We start from the raw sequence: 12,444 nt of genomic DNA on the forward strand, positions 1-12,444 counted from the left end.
TCCGCTGAAGAACGAGTGCATATTTCCCGATGCAAAGATAATAACCTTTTTATTACATACACATCTACACGTATAAATATAATGTAAATATCATACATTTGTATAATAGCCTGAATAGGATTGACAATACTGAACTAAATAGAAAAAAATAGTGCAAGAACAAACACTGAATTACGTCACGCACCCGATATGAAATTCAGGCGTCAGTGTATGGAAAATTATTATTCAACTTTACAATATTAAACACTGTATTAGATCAATTGCAAACATCATATGAAACAAACAGAGCTAATACAAAACATAACTGAGCCAATATGAGAAAAATAGGGTCAATACGAGAAAAACAGGGCCAATACGGAATTCAAGCATTTTGATTAGTTCAAAAGAGAGGGCCAATACGGAGAAGTCACTTCCGTTAGATTTTTAAATGACGCCATTTTGTTTTACATCAGAGTTGTAGATTATATTTTCTTCACATTTTGACAAAAAAAAAATCATCCAACATGTTCATTTAATAACCAAGTATGACTGAGCGGGATGTACGTCTTCATAGATTACAACGGTACTTTCGCTTATTCAATATTGTGTAAAATGCAAGTGTTTCCTGTCAGAAATTCTGGCAGTTGTCAAGAAAAATAATAAGAAAATATGGAAACTCAGATTAATTAAAAGGATGATACTTATCTTCAGACATTTTGATAATGTGGACTATTTGTGCAATGATAAATAGCGATTAAAGTGCTAGAAAGTGGATAAATAAATTGGCGAACAAGAGGGTCAGTTGTGAACTGCAAACAATTTCGGATAAGAATTAAACGAGGTATGGGACTATATAATATGTGCTTGGTTGGTTGTATTATCTTGATCAACACATTTGTGTATAATTTTGTGTCTCGTTGCTTGCAGCCTAAAAGGAAATGACTTTGAAAGCAGTTCTTATCACAGTTAAAATGATAAGATACTCGCTAAAGAAAATAAATAGGAATTCCAAAAAATAAAGTAAGTTCTAGTTACTCATGATTTTGTCGCATTAAAAATATCTCTCAAAATTATTCTCAAGTACCTACATACAACTCGTTCTGTTTTACTGGCCTAAATGATCATGATTTCTAAAATACGTCTAAACAACTTGTCAAGATTTTCAACATTATAATATTGACATTTCCGGTACCAGTGTAACTTAACGGGGAATAGAAACGTGTATGTAATAATGATAATAACGCACAAAGGTAAACTTGTATAAAATTATATTTGCTGATAAATGAATAAATGCGAAGAATTAAAAATATTTTTAAAAATTAGTAACACATTTTTGAAAAACTCCGTAAAATATAGAAAAAACAAAACAAACCCCTTTCCCCCGCAAACTCTTATTTTTAACAATTCTCCAGACTTAAATTTCATAAAATATAGCAAAAAGGATTCTAACTCTTTGTAATGGGTCTTTCTGTTCATTTAAATAAATCTCTAAAAAGAATACACTAAACTGTCATAAAATATTGCTTACATGTGAATGAACACCTTTACGACAGAAAATACATTGTATTTTATGTTTTTAAAAAACAAAAGCTAAAATTTGACTTGTCTGCCCTTGGTTTGAAACAATATTTAGTTCCAAATATGCATTTAAATTCATACAAGCATAGACATATGTTCAATGTTTCAGGAGTGAGGATAAAACTACATGTTTCTATAAAAAAACTCTGTCTGCGGAGGTATTCATGCAATTCTAATACTGTTCGTGTACTTTATTGTCTTTGTGTCTGCTGTTGTTGGAGTTTTAACGTGCCATATTTAGCATCGTGAATGGAAAAACAAACTTTGGTGTACTGATTTACGAGTTCATGTATACTGACAAATATACACGTATCTTCTTCCAATCCAAAACGTTCTTCTTGTTGTAGCACGGGAAAATGATAAACTTTTGACATGTAACTAAAATTAAGAAAAACTACAGTAAATGAGAAATACAGATCTTTTTTTTTTTCAAGCACATAAAAATTTCGTTAAGAATTTGACACATACTAACACCGTTAAACATTCTATAAGTGTTGATACTGGAAATACTAGTACTTTTTCGTCCTGTTTAACAGGGCTGTCAATGGCATTACCAGTATACTCCAAAATGTGAGAGATATATTGTACAAATACATTGCAAATATATACATGATATCTTTTACAGCAGGGTTTTCCAAAGTCAAGTTTATAGTTTCCTTTCAAACCAGTCACACTCTTCCACAAAAGCAAATACAAACATATTTGATGTATATCTATTTTTCAAATACCTCCCATCGAAACTAAAACTTAAGGGCAGTTCAGGGTGAGCTAATAGTATAGTTGGATGTTCTGGTGTCAATTGGTCAAAATTATATCAAACGTATTCAGAGGCATCCTGACATAGACCTCTCTCAAGTTTGTTCAAATGGGTCTGCTCGGCCCCTTTTAGGGGTCACCAGAGCTAATGATAAAAAAAATCTTTTAACGACTTCTTTTCATAAAACAGCTGATGAATCTTCACCAAACGTGGTCTGTTATATAACACTGTCCTATAGTCTTGTTTCAAATTTGCTCAATCGGTTTTAGGGGCTACCAGACCAAAAAAAATAATAATAGAAAAATCCCTTTAAAAGACTTCTTCTTATGTACTAATTGATGGATCATCACCAAATTTGTCAGAAGAATCCTTATATGAATCTCTCTCAATTTTTATCAAATTGTTGTGTTTGGTACCATCAGAGCTAAAAACAAAGACCTTTATATGACTATGGATCTTCACCAAACTTGTGCTGTAGCATACTTGTTCAAATGGTTCTGCATGGCGCCTTTTACGGTCTGTCAGAGCTAAAAATAGAAAACATTTAAACGACTTCTATTCATAAACCAGATCATGAACCTTCACCAATCTTGGTCTGTAGCATTCTTGCATGGACTTCTAAATTTATTAAAAAAATTTACTTGGCCCCTTTATGGGGCCACCCGAGCTGAATATAGAAAAGACCTTATAAACCACTTGATGGGTTTTCATCAAACGGTCTGTAGCATCCCTGAAAAGTGTGAATGGTTCCGCTTGATCCCTTTTAGAGACCGCTAGAACTGAAAGTAGAAAAAAAACAAACTTTAACTGATTTATCCTAATGAACCACTGTATGGATCTTCACCAGACTTGTGGTGAATAGTTCCTATAAATTCTCTCTATATATCTGGCTAAACTTGGTATGGACCTTCTCAGTTTTATTTAAACATTTCTGCTTGACTGCAAGGTATGGGTTGCAAGAGCTGAAAATCTTTAAGCAACTTCTTTTAATGAACTTGATAGGACCAGTTTTGATCTTCAGCACATTTGAGTGGACCTTTCTCAAATTTGCATTAAATGGTTACCCATTTTGGGGCCATCACATAAAAAAAAATGAAAAGATTTTAATGATCTGCATCATGGATGTTCATCAAACTCTGTCAGAAGCAAGGTCAAAATCCTCCTCAGGTGAGTGATTTATTCCATTTAGAACCTCGTGTAACAATTTTTCAGAGGTTAATCAAATACACATTTCTGTGAAGTTATTTTAAAATCAGACCAGTGGTTTAGGAGGAGATGGCATTTGAACCATTTTCTATTTTTTAGCCCTGACGGTCACGTTTTGATAAGTCAAAGTATTGTGAATATTTTTAGTAAGTTGTTACCCAAGGAATGTCTGTGAAATTATTACAAGAAAGGGCCAACAGTTTCTGTCAAGAGGATTTTCAAGATTCCATAATGAAGAAGCAGGTAAAAACGACCAATCCCCGTGGCGGCCATGTTTTCACGAATCTTGGTAGAGGTTCACCAATGGAACACTTCTTTGAAACTATTATAAAATCGATATGCGTAGCAGGAGACGCCATTCATTTTTTTTTATATTTTAAGTCTTTGGTCGTTTTTTTTTTTTTTTTTTTTTTTTTTTTTTTTTTTTTTTTTTTTGAGGAGGGTGGATTCTTAATATTTTGAAGGTTAGAACACCAGTCTGAATTCATTCCCACAAACAACTACTGGGATACCAGGTTTCATAGGAAAACGCTGGTAAATGCAACAGCTCTACTTTTTCCTTGTACGATGTCCCTCGTTTCAATTTTGTGAGTGTTTTTAACTTTACCTTTAAGCAATTGCGTATCTTTCAGAACAGCACTGAGATGATTATACTGAGGTTTGTAATACTTGCCAAACGCTGATTATATACGGCTTATCAGGATCCTTGCTAGTCCGGACCAAGAATGTTCCATCGGCACTGCCGTTTAATATATTTTCTGCAGCTGATTTGTCAATTCTGAGTGTTTTGATTTCCGGAGTAGTCCGTAGGTTTTCATCGAGAAGACATTCAAGGAATGCTTCTAAATCTGGCTTTCTCTTCAGCAATTCTCTGAAATATTTTTACTGAATGTCATCTCAATATAAAATGACAACACCTATTTTAATAAATTTCAGTAAATAGTGTAAACAGGCCTGTCGATGTGACAAGAGTTGCCAGTAGCAGACAACCGAGCTCGCCGTAGAAGATAAAAAGTATAACAAGAGGGTCGTAATATCGCTTAATCGGTTACCCGATTTATACAAGTCAGATAAATCTTTTGGTAGAAATATATCCAAGAAACATTTCTGCAAATTGACTATAAACAGGGCAAGCATTTCTGGCAAATAAGTGAGACATACGGCCATGTGTTTTAACGAAACGGAATTATTAGAGGGTAACCCAAATAACATACCCGACAAATAACCAGCCATTTAAGAGAAAATGTTTGTAGACTTTTCTATTGTCAACTCCAGCAGTAAAGTTTTTTGAACGGTTAGTCACAACATATACACTTTCCTGTGAACCTATCATGTGTGATTCTTTTTCGTTTTTTTTACAAATCAGAATAAACTGAACCATCCCGGTAAAGTGTCACCCAATTCACATTTGTGGGATATTGTATATAGTTGTCTTTCAGAAAAAGAACAGGGTGACAGCTTTCAGAATAAGAACAGGCATATGTCAATATTTCAGAATACCATCAGGGTGGCAAGGCAAATGGCTGTCTGTCAGAATGTGCTCTTCGTCTTACTTTACTTTATACTAATTTGTTTTAGGTCGATTGTGATGAAAGCTTTAAGCTTATTGTATCCACTCTCTTCGTCTTCAGCTGCGATTTCCATTGTCTACTGACAGCAATTATTTTTAACGATTGTTTTACTCAGAAACACATGTAACAGACTAGCAACATGTGTTAAGGTTGGATGTGAACATAATGCTGTTATACCGATAGTCAATTATAAAAACCAATGACAGCATAATTATACAACAACTTGTATTGCTAGGCCATTTTCAATGTAACAATTAGCATTATTATCATCATCATCATCATCATCAGATTAAATACCGTACACCATCATCATCATGAAAACAAAATATTTTCCTTTTTTTACAATCAACGGATTTTGTCTTTGTTAGGTCGTGCACTTAATGTTAATTTCACGCGTTTGATCGAATAGCGTCTCAAAAGAACGAAATTAGTGGTTATTTGAGCACGGATATTTCATGGGGCTTTCATATTATATCGAGGTTTATGTACACTTATTACACCTGTGTATAGCGGTCTGCTCCATTTTGGCAGTTACATTTTCTGACGGTTTAAACAGTCTTAAGTGTATTACTGACTGCTTCATGTTTCAGCTAGGTGTATTCTAATAATGTGATTTCTGCAACTGATTACGCGATTAAATGGGCGCATTTATTGAAAAAATCTTGCCGGAACATGTAGTTCTAAAAATTCAGTGCACGCTGCAAAACGTAATCTATCCCAACCAGAAAACAAGAAGCAGCCAGTTCAAGTTATACGGTCATGTTCGTGAAATTTGAGCAATACCACGGGGGAGGAGCTGTTACACGAGACTCGGTTGTGGAGGATATCATGTTACAGATTTAGGATTTTTCTGTTACAGTATTCCTGGATAACGTTACAGCATTCGGAGGATAATAATAGCTGTCGGTATTGTGTTTGCGAAATATGTGGTAAAGATTTATCTCTTTTTCCAAAAATAAAAATTGTTTTTCTAGATCAGTGATATGCACGTCTGTTGAGACATGGCTTAACCTGCGAAACACAGTATATTGATGTCAATCAAGCATTTTATGAAAAAAATCGAAATTTTGATAGAAAAATATCTAAAAGAAATTGATTAAAAGATATTCCACCGTATTTCATGCAAATTTGCATTGATTAAAACCCTCTTCAGGCATGGACTTATAAAACGAGATAGAAAAATTACTGTTGATCTAATATTTCGTGGTTTTATAGAATGTTGCAGTTTAGTCGGATATGTTACAGTTGTGGGGTGCTGCTTTTGAATGTGTTACAGATTTAGGATAATACTTTTTCCTTCTTCAGGATTCTGTTGTTAGATGTAAATACTGCTAAACAACAATTATTTTGTCATTTGAGGCAGTCAGACATGTACTACAGTGGCGTTGCTGTAACGACGTTTAAAAACATAGGAAAGTCCACCTAACGGGAGAAGATGTCGGTTGTGATATGTCAAAAATCACATATGATGAACAGTTGATGATACAAGTTATGCAGAGCAAATCTCCCATCCCCTTTTCATGCAAATTGACCGATCGTTTGAACAATCTCTAAATACATCGGTTGTTAAATGTTTTTCCATAACCTCTAAATAAATCACCAAAGATATCGCGGAGCGAAATCGAAAAATGTTTTAAGTGTGTATTTATTTATATTCACATAGATTAGTTACTTTCGTTCAAATCTAAAAAGAGAGTGAGTTGCTATGTTTATAAGGAACTCCTAATTTTTGAACAACCCGAATTAAACGTGCTCGTGCTCGCGTTTACGCGTTGCCTACAGTCCTGAGACATGCCTTCTAATGGCGCACAGTCCTGAAAAGCTCTTGCCACCGTCATACACACAAAGACAAAGACGCATATACCTTTAGATGAAAATCCTGAAACATTATCCATTTTAACTATGAACTGCGTATAAAATCCCCTGTTAAATGATTTAGGCTCCTAACTGTGACCAAACAGATTCAATGCTTCAGATTAGCCTATTTGATTGAGCATGCTTGCCAAATCTTCATTGCGCAGATGTATATCTGCTTGTAGGCAGCTACGCGCCTGCAGGCAGACTATGATTCGATGGTTGTTCCAACAGTAAACACGTATACATGTTTAACAAAAAAGAATCTTTTGTTATTTGAAATGAAGTTTAATTGCACATGTGCGAGTTGTCGTGAGAAAAGCCAATTAATTCTCCATTACCGATTCCGAGAGGATATTTTCTTTTAAGCTTATTAGTAATTGAAATCGTTGATAAAGACACGCATTGCCAAGCTCTTCTGAAGCTAGGACACATCGTTTGCTAGCTTAATACATGTAGCATAAACAGGTACTATTTATGAAAGAACAGCTTATTAAAGTGCAAACGACGATTCAATGCGAATTGGTGATTATGGTATCACATTGAAAATGCTTATATATCATTTTATTATACATGTGTATATAGCTGTTGAATCAGATTTAGAATTTCGAAATTAGAAAAAAATGCACTTGGTATAATATATTTGTTACATCTTACAAAAAATCCCGCATAATTCATGGTATCTAAATTTTATTTGCTATCCTGGTATTGTATATTGTCAAAATGTATTCCAAAAAGTATCATCCTAAATCTGTAACACATCCAGAAGAAGCACCCAACAACTGTAACACTCTATAAAACCACGAAAAATTAGACCCACGTTGATTTTTCTACCTCGTATTATAACTGCATGCCTAAAGAGGGTCTTTATCGATGCAAATGAGCATAAAATATGGTTGAAACATATTTTAATCAACTTCTTTTAGATAATTTTCTATCAAAATTTCGGATTTGTCATTAAACGCTTGATAGACATCAATATACTGTGTTTCACGTGTTAAACCATGTCTCAGCTGACGTACATACCATTGCTCTAGAGAAACAATTTTTACTTTTGCAAAAAAGAGATAAATAATTATTTTTTTTTTTTTGGCAAACAAAACACCGACAGTGATTTTTATCCTCCGAATGCTGTAACGTTATCCAGGAATACTGTAACAGTAGCATCCTAAATCTGTAACATGATATCCTCCACAACCGCGTCTCGTGTAACAGTTCCTCCCCCGTGAATACAGACGTCTTCGCGGAACGTATACAAAAGAGTGAAATTATTGGTTATTTGAGCACGGGTATTTCGTGGGGCTTTCATATCATATTCATGTGTAAAGCATAGTCTACCAGACGATTTCACAGCATTAACAACTCATTTTTCAAAATATATGCATTCAGCAACACGACAAGGTTTCCAGAGCAGTTTCATTAAGTAATAATAATGATAAAATAACAAAATGAATAAATGTTATAAGAAGTATCTCTTGTTTTTCCTAAGTGAGTTGGATCGCGGTTTTATCTCATTGATATTTTATATCATTATACCTCACATAAATGTCCATTAGTTTAACCTGAATAATATTATATAAATATCATATGGCAGCGTGTGTGACATTCATATTGTCAACCCGACGGCTGAATGTCACCCGAGGCGAAAGCCGAGTGGTGACATTCTGTTTCGAGGGTTGACAACATCAATATCACACACGCTGCCATATGATATTTGTTTTATAATACAGAACAAAATTTAGTATATAAAAAAGTTAAAAATGTTTTTTAATTCATTTAATTAAACACTTTCATCTTTAGCGCGGTGATCGCCTGTGTACACATTGAATAGTTACGTCACTACTTTATATGTGTCCAAGGGAGGCAATCATTTGGCTAAAAATTGAAGCAGTTATTTGCCCTTATATGACATTCAAAATATTAGCGCGGTCACATGACCTGACAGGCATTTTCGCTTGGTCACGTGTCAAAAAGGTTGAAAATGTTTTTGATAGTCAAAATATCTCTTTCTAGGGTAATTGGATTTTATAATTGTAGACAAAAGTGAGGTATAGTAATATTTTTTTATATCTCCCGTTGAGAGACTGATACTTTCGCACTGATTAAAAGACTGAGACGATAAATTTTCAGACGAGGCGCTTATATATATATATAAGGTACTTTAGAATTAAATTACCTTTTCTGGTGTTCATGCATGTGTAAACCCGGCCGATTTTTCTTTTTTTAATGGTCTTTTCTACGTGCCAAAAAATTCGAAAACAACCTTTTATCAAATACTGAATCGAACCTCATCATCAGATTGGAAATGATCTAACTAAGAAAATTAGTGCTCAAACTTATATGTTTCATTTAGAAATAAGTTATAGAAATTAAGCTCCAACACTGAAAAAATATGGCCTTGCTCTCTGCATTCAAAAATAACCGTAGGCAGAAGTAAAACCTACCTACATTTCTTCCACAATATGTAAACTAAAGAATAATTTTTTACCACATGTAACTCAGTATTATCAAAAGATGACTATACCTTCACCCTTCTGTATCAGAGGTTAAATTCACTTTAAACAGCAAGAAATGGCTAATCAAATGAAAAATGTCCGCTTTTGTGCAACAAATCAATAATAAGTCTTGAAAAAACAGTTTATCTTACTAGATAAAAGAAACAGAATGAAAAAAACGTTTTGTCCTAGTGGGGCTTGAACCTATGTCCTGAAAAATTAGTTAAAGTAGGTTTATGGTAGGAATTAAAGTAGGTTTATGGTAGGAATTGAATACTCTTCAAAAAAGGAGGTACACTATTACGGGTCCGTCAATTTTCCTAACCATCGTATTAGGGAAGGAACAGAACTAGACAATAATCATTATTATACCTCTCTTTTGCCTACAATGATAAAATCCCATTACCCGAGAAAGAGATATTTTGACTATCAAAAACATTTTCAACCTTTTTGACACGTGACCAAGCGAAATTGACTGTCAGGTCATGTGACCGCGCTGATATTTTGAATGTCATATAAGGGCAATTAACTCCTTCAATTTTTCAGCCATATGATTGCCTCCCTTGTACACATATAGTAGTGACGTCACTATTTAATGTGTACACAGGCGATTACCGCGCTAAAGATTAAACTGTTAAGTTAAATTAAATGAATAAAAAACATTTTTAAACATATTTATGTACTAAATTTTGTTCGGTATAATAAAATAAATATCATATGGCAGCGTGTGTGACATTGATATTGTCAATCCTCGAAACAGAATGTCACCACTCGGCTTTCGCCTCGGGTGACATTCTGCCCTCGGGTTGACAATATCAATGTCACACACGCTGCCATATGATATTTATATATTAACAGTCCGGTTGGTAGCAGGGTTCGAACCTAAAATTTCCCTCAGACCGACAAGAAAATCACCCCTTCAGTACTTCAGTGCTTTGATTTATTCATATTATCAGGATGATAATGTACTACCGTATAGCACATTATAAACACCCCCCCCCCCCCTCCGCCAATAAACGCACCTCTACCTCTAATTTAACAAAAATATACATATACATTTAAATCAGTGGGCTCACTTACTGGTCCAGGATATATTCTGTAAGCACTTATCAGTTTAACTCTTGTTTCGTATCCCGATAATTTTATTGTACACAATCGTGTTGAAAATATAAGTACCTCCTTATTGCGTTAATTTCTTTCACAATCTGCTGTAACTCTGTGTACAGTGACGCTTGGTTTTTCTCAACTTTAATTTTCTCTTGCTGTATGCTGCTTCTTGCCTCCATTACCTGGCGCTTCTCTTGGCTTAACTCGGATGACCGGGAGGTGAGATTTTGGTAATTAGTTGAAAATCTGCAATATTTGATAGTCAAACTATTCAAATATCATGAGCTTGAACAAAAAAAAAAGATGTACTAAACAGCGAATAACCTGTGAACACAAGACCTGTTTGAAAAGCACGCATGTCCCCACGATGACCTGCCGGACGCAATACTGAGATCTTCACTTTTGACCAGATGACCTACACCTGACTTATTAGATAACCTGGCTGTATCCCTATGCTTAATACTGACATTCTAGACTAAATCCCCAGGTTCAGCACTGACTTACTTAAACAAGAAATACCGACTATCCCCAGGCGCAGTACTGTATTACTAAAACAGAAAATACTGACAATATCCCCATATCCAGTACTGACTTGCTACAACAAGAAATACTGACTATCCCTAGGCCCAGTACTGTATTACTAAAACAAAAAATACTGACAGTACTGACTTGCTACAACAGGAAAAACTGACTATCCCTAGGCCCAGTACTGTATTACTAAAACAAAAATTACTGACAATATACCCAGGTCCAGTACTGACTTGCTACAACAAGAAATACTGACTATCCCTAGGCCCAGTACTGTATCACTAAAACAAAAAATACTGACAGTACTGACTTGCTACAACAAGAAATACTGACTATCCATAGGCCCAGTACTGTATTACTAAAACAGAAAATACTGACAATATCCCCAGATCCAGTACTGACTTGCTACAACAAGAAATACTGACTATCCCTTGGCCCAGTACTGTATTACTAAAACAAAAAATACTGACAGTACTGACTTGCTACAAGAAATACTGACTATCCCTAGGCCCAGTACTGTATTACTTAAACAGAAAATACTGACAATATCCCCAGATCCAGTACTGACTTGCTACAACAAGGAATACTGACTATCCCTAGGCCCAGTACTGTATTACTAAAACAGAAAATACTGACAATATCCCCAGGTCCAGTACTGACTTGCTACAACAAGAAATACTGACTGCATCCTTAAGTTCAGTTCAGTACTGACTTACTGAACATAGAATACTGACTGCATACCAAGGTTCAGTACTGACTTATTGAATACGAAATACTGACTACATCAATAGTATCACTCAGTACCGATTTATGGAACACAAATGCTAACTGTATCCGCAGATCCAGGACTGATTTACAAAATACGAAATACTGACTTGATCAGCAGGTCCAGAACTGACTTACCAAATGAAAAAATACAGACTATATCACCAGGTAATTTCTGTGTTTTTACTACTTTTAACAGCTATCCCTGACAACGCGCCTGCTAGTCATAATCGTTAACGATTGCTAAGCAGTAGGACATAGACATAGACATAGGTCCGGTACTGACTTACCAAACGCGAAGTACTGACATATCACCAGGTCCGGTACTGACTTACCAAACGCGAAGTACTGACTATATCACCAGGTCCGGTACTGACTTACCAAACGCGAAGTACTGCCTATATCACCAGGTCCGGTACTGACTTACTAAACACAGACTGCATCCCAAAGTCTAATACTAAATAACTAGCAATACAGAGTGTATCCCCAGGTCAATAACTGACTTACTAGTAAAGCTGACAATATCCCGAGTCCAAAACTGACTATATCTCGAGTCTAGAACTGACTTACTAGAAATACTGACTGCATCCCCAGGTCCAATACT

The 12,444-nt window shown here is 35.0% G+C and overlaps 1 protein-coding gene across 2 annotated transcripts in view; it reads right to left on the reverse strand.

Moving 5' to 3' along the window:
- Window positions 1-1,230: 1,230 nt before the first annotated feature.
- Window positions 1,231-12,444, reverse strand: part of LOC123524433 (phosphatidylinositol 3-kinase regulatory subunit alpha-like) — a 44,297-nt gene continuing 33,083 nt past the window's right edge. For both annotated transcript variants that reach the window (XM_045302639.2, XM_045302638.2), the window contains 3 exons: window positions 10,617-10,793; window positions 4,194-4,391; window positions 1,231-1,935 (listed from right to left, as the gene is read on the reverse strand). In XM_045302639.2, coding sequence (XP_045158574.2) covers window positions 1,749-1,935; window positions 4,194-4,391; window positions 10,617-10,793 — 562 coding nt within the window. In that variant the 3' untranslated portion in view covers window positions 1,231-1,748. The remainder of the gene's footprint in view (window positions 1,936-4,193; window positions 4,392-10,616; window positions 10,794-12,444) is intronic.

This window comes from Mercenaria mercenaria, chromosome 3, assembly GCF_021730395.1.
Source record: "Mercenaria mercenaria strain notata chromosome 3, MADL_Memer_1, whole genome shotgun sequence".
NCBI lineage: Eukaryota > Metazoa > Mollusca > Bivalvia > Venerida > Veneridae > Mercenaria > Mercenaria mercenaria.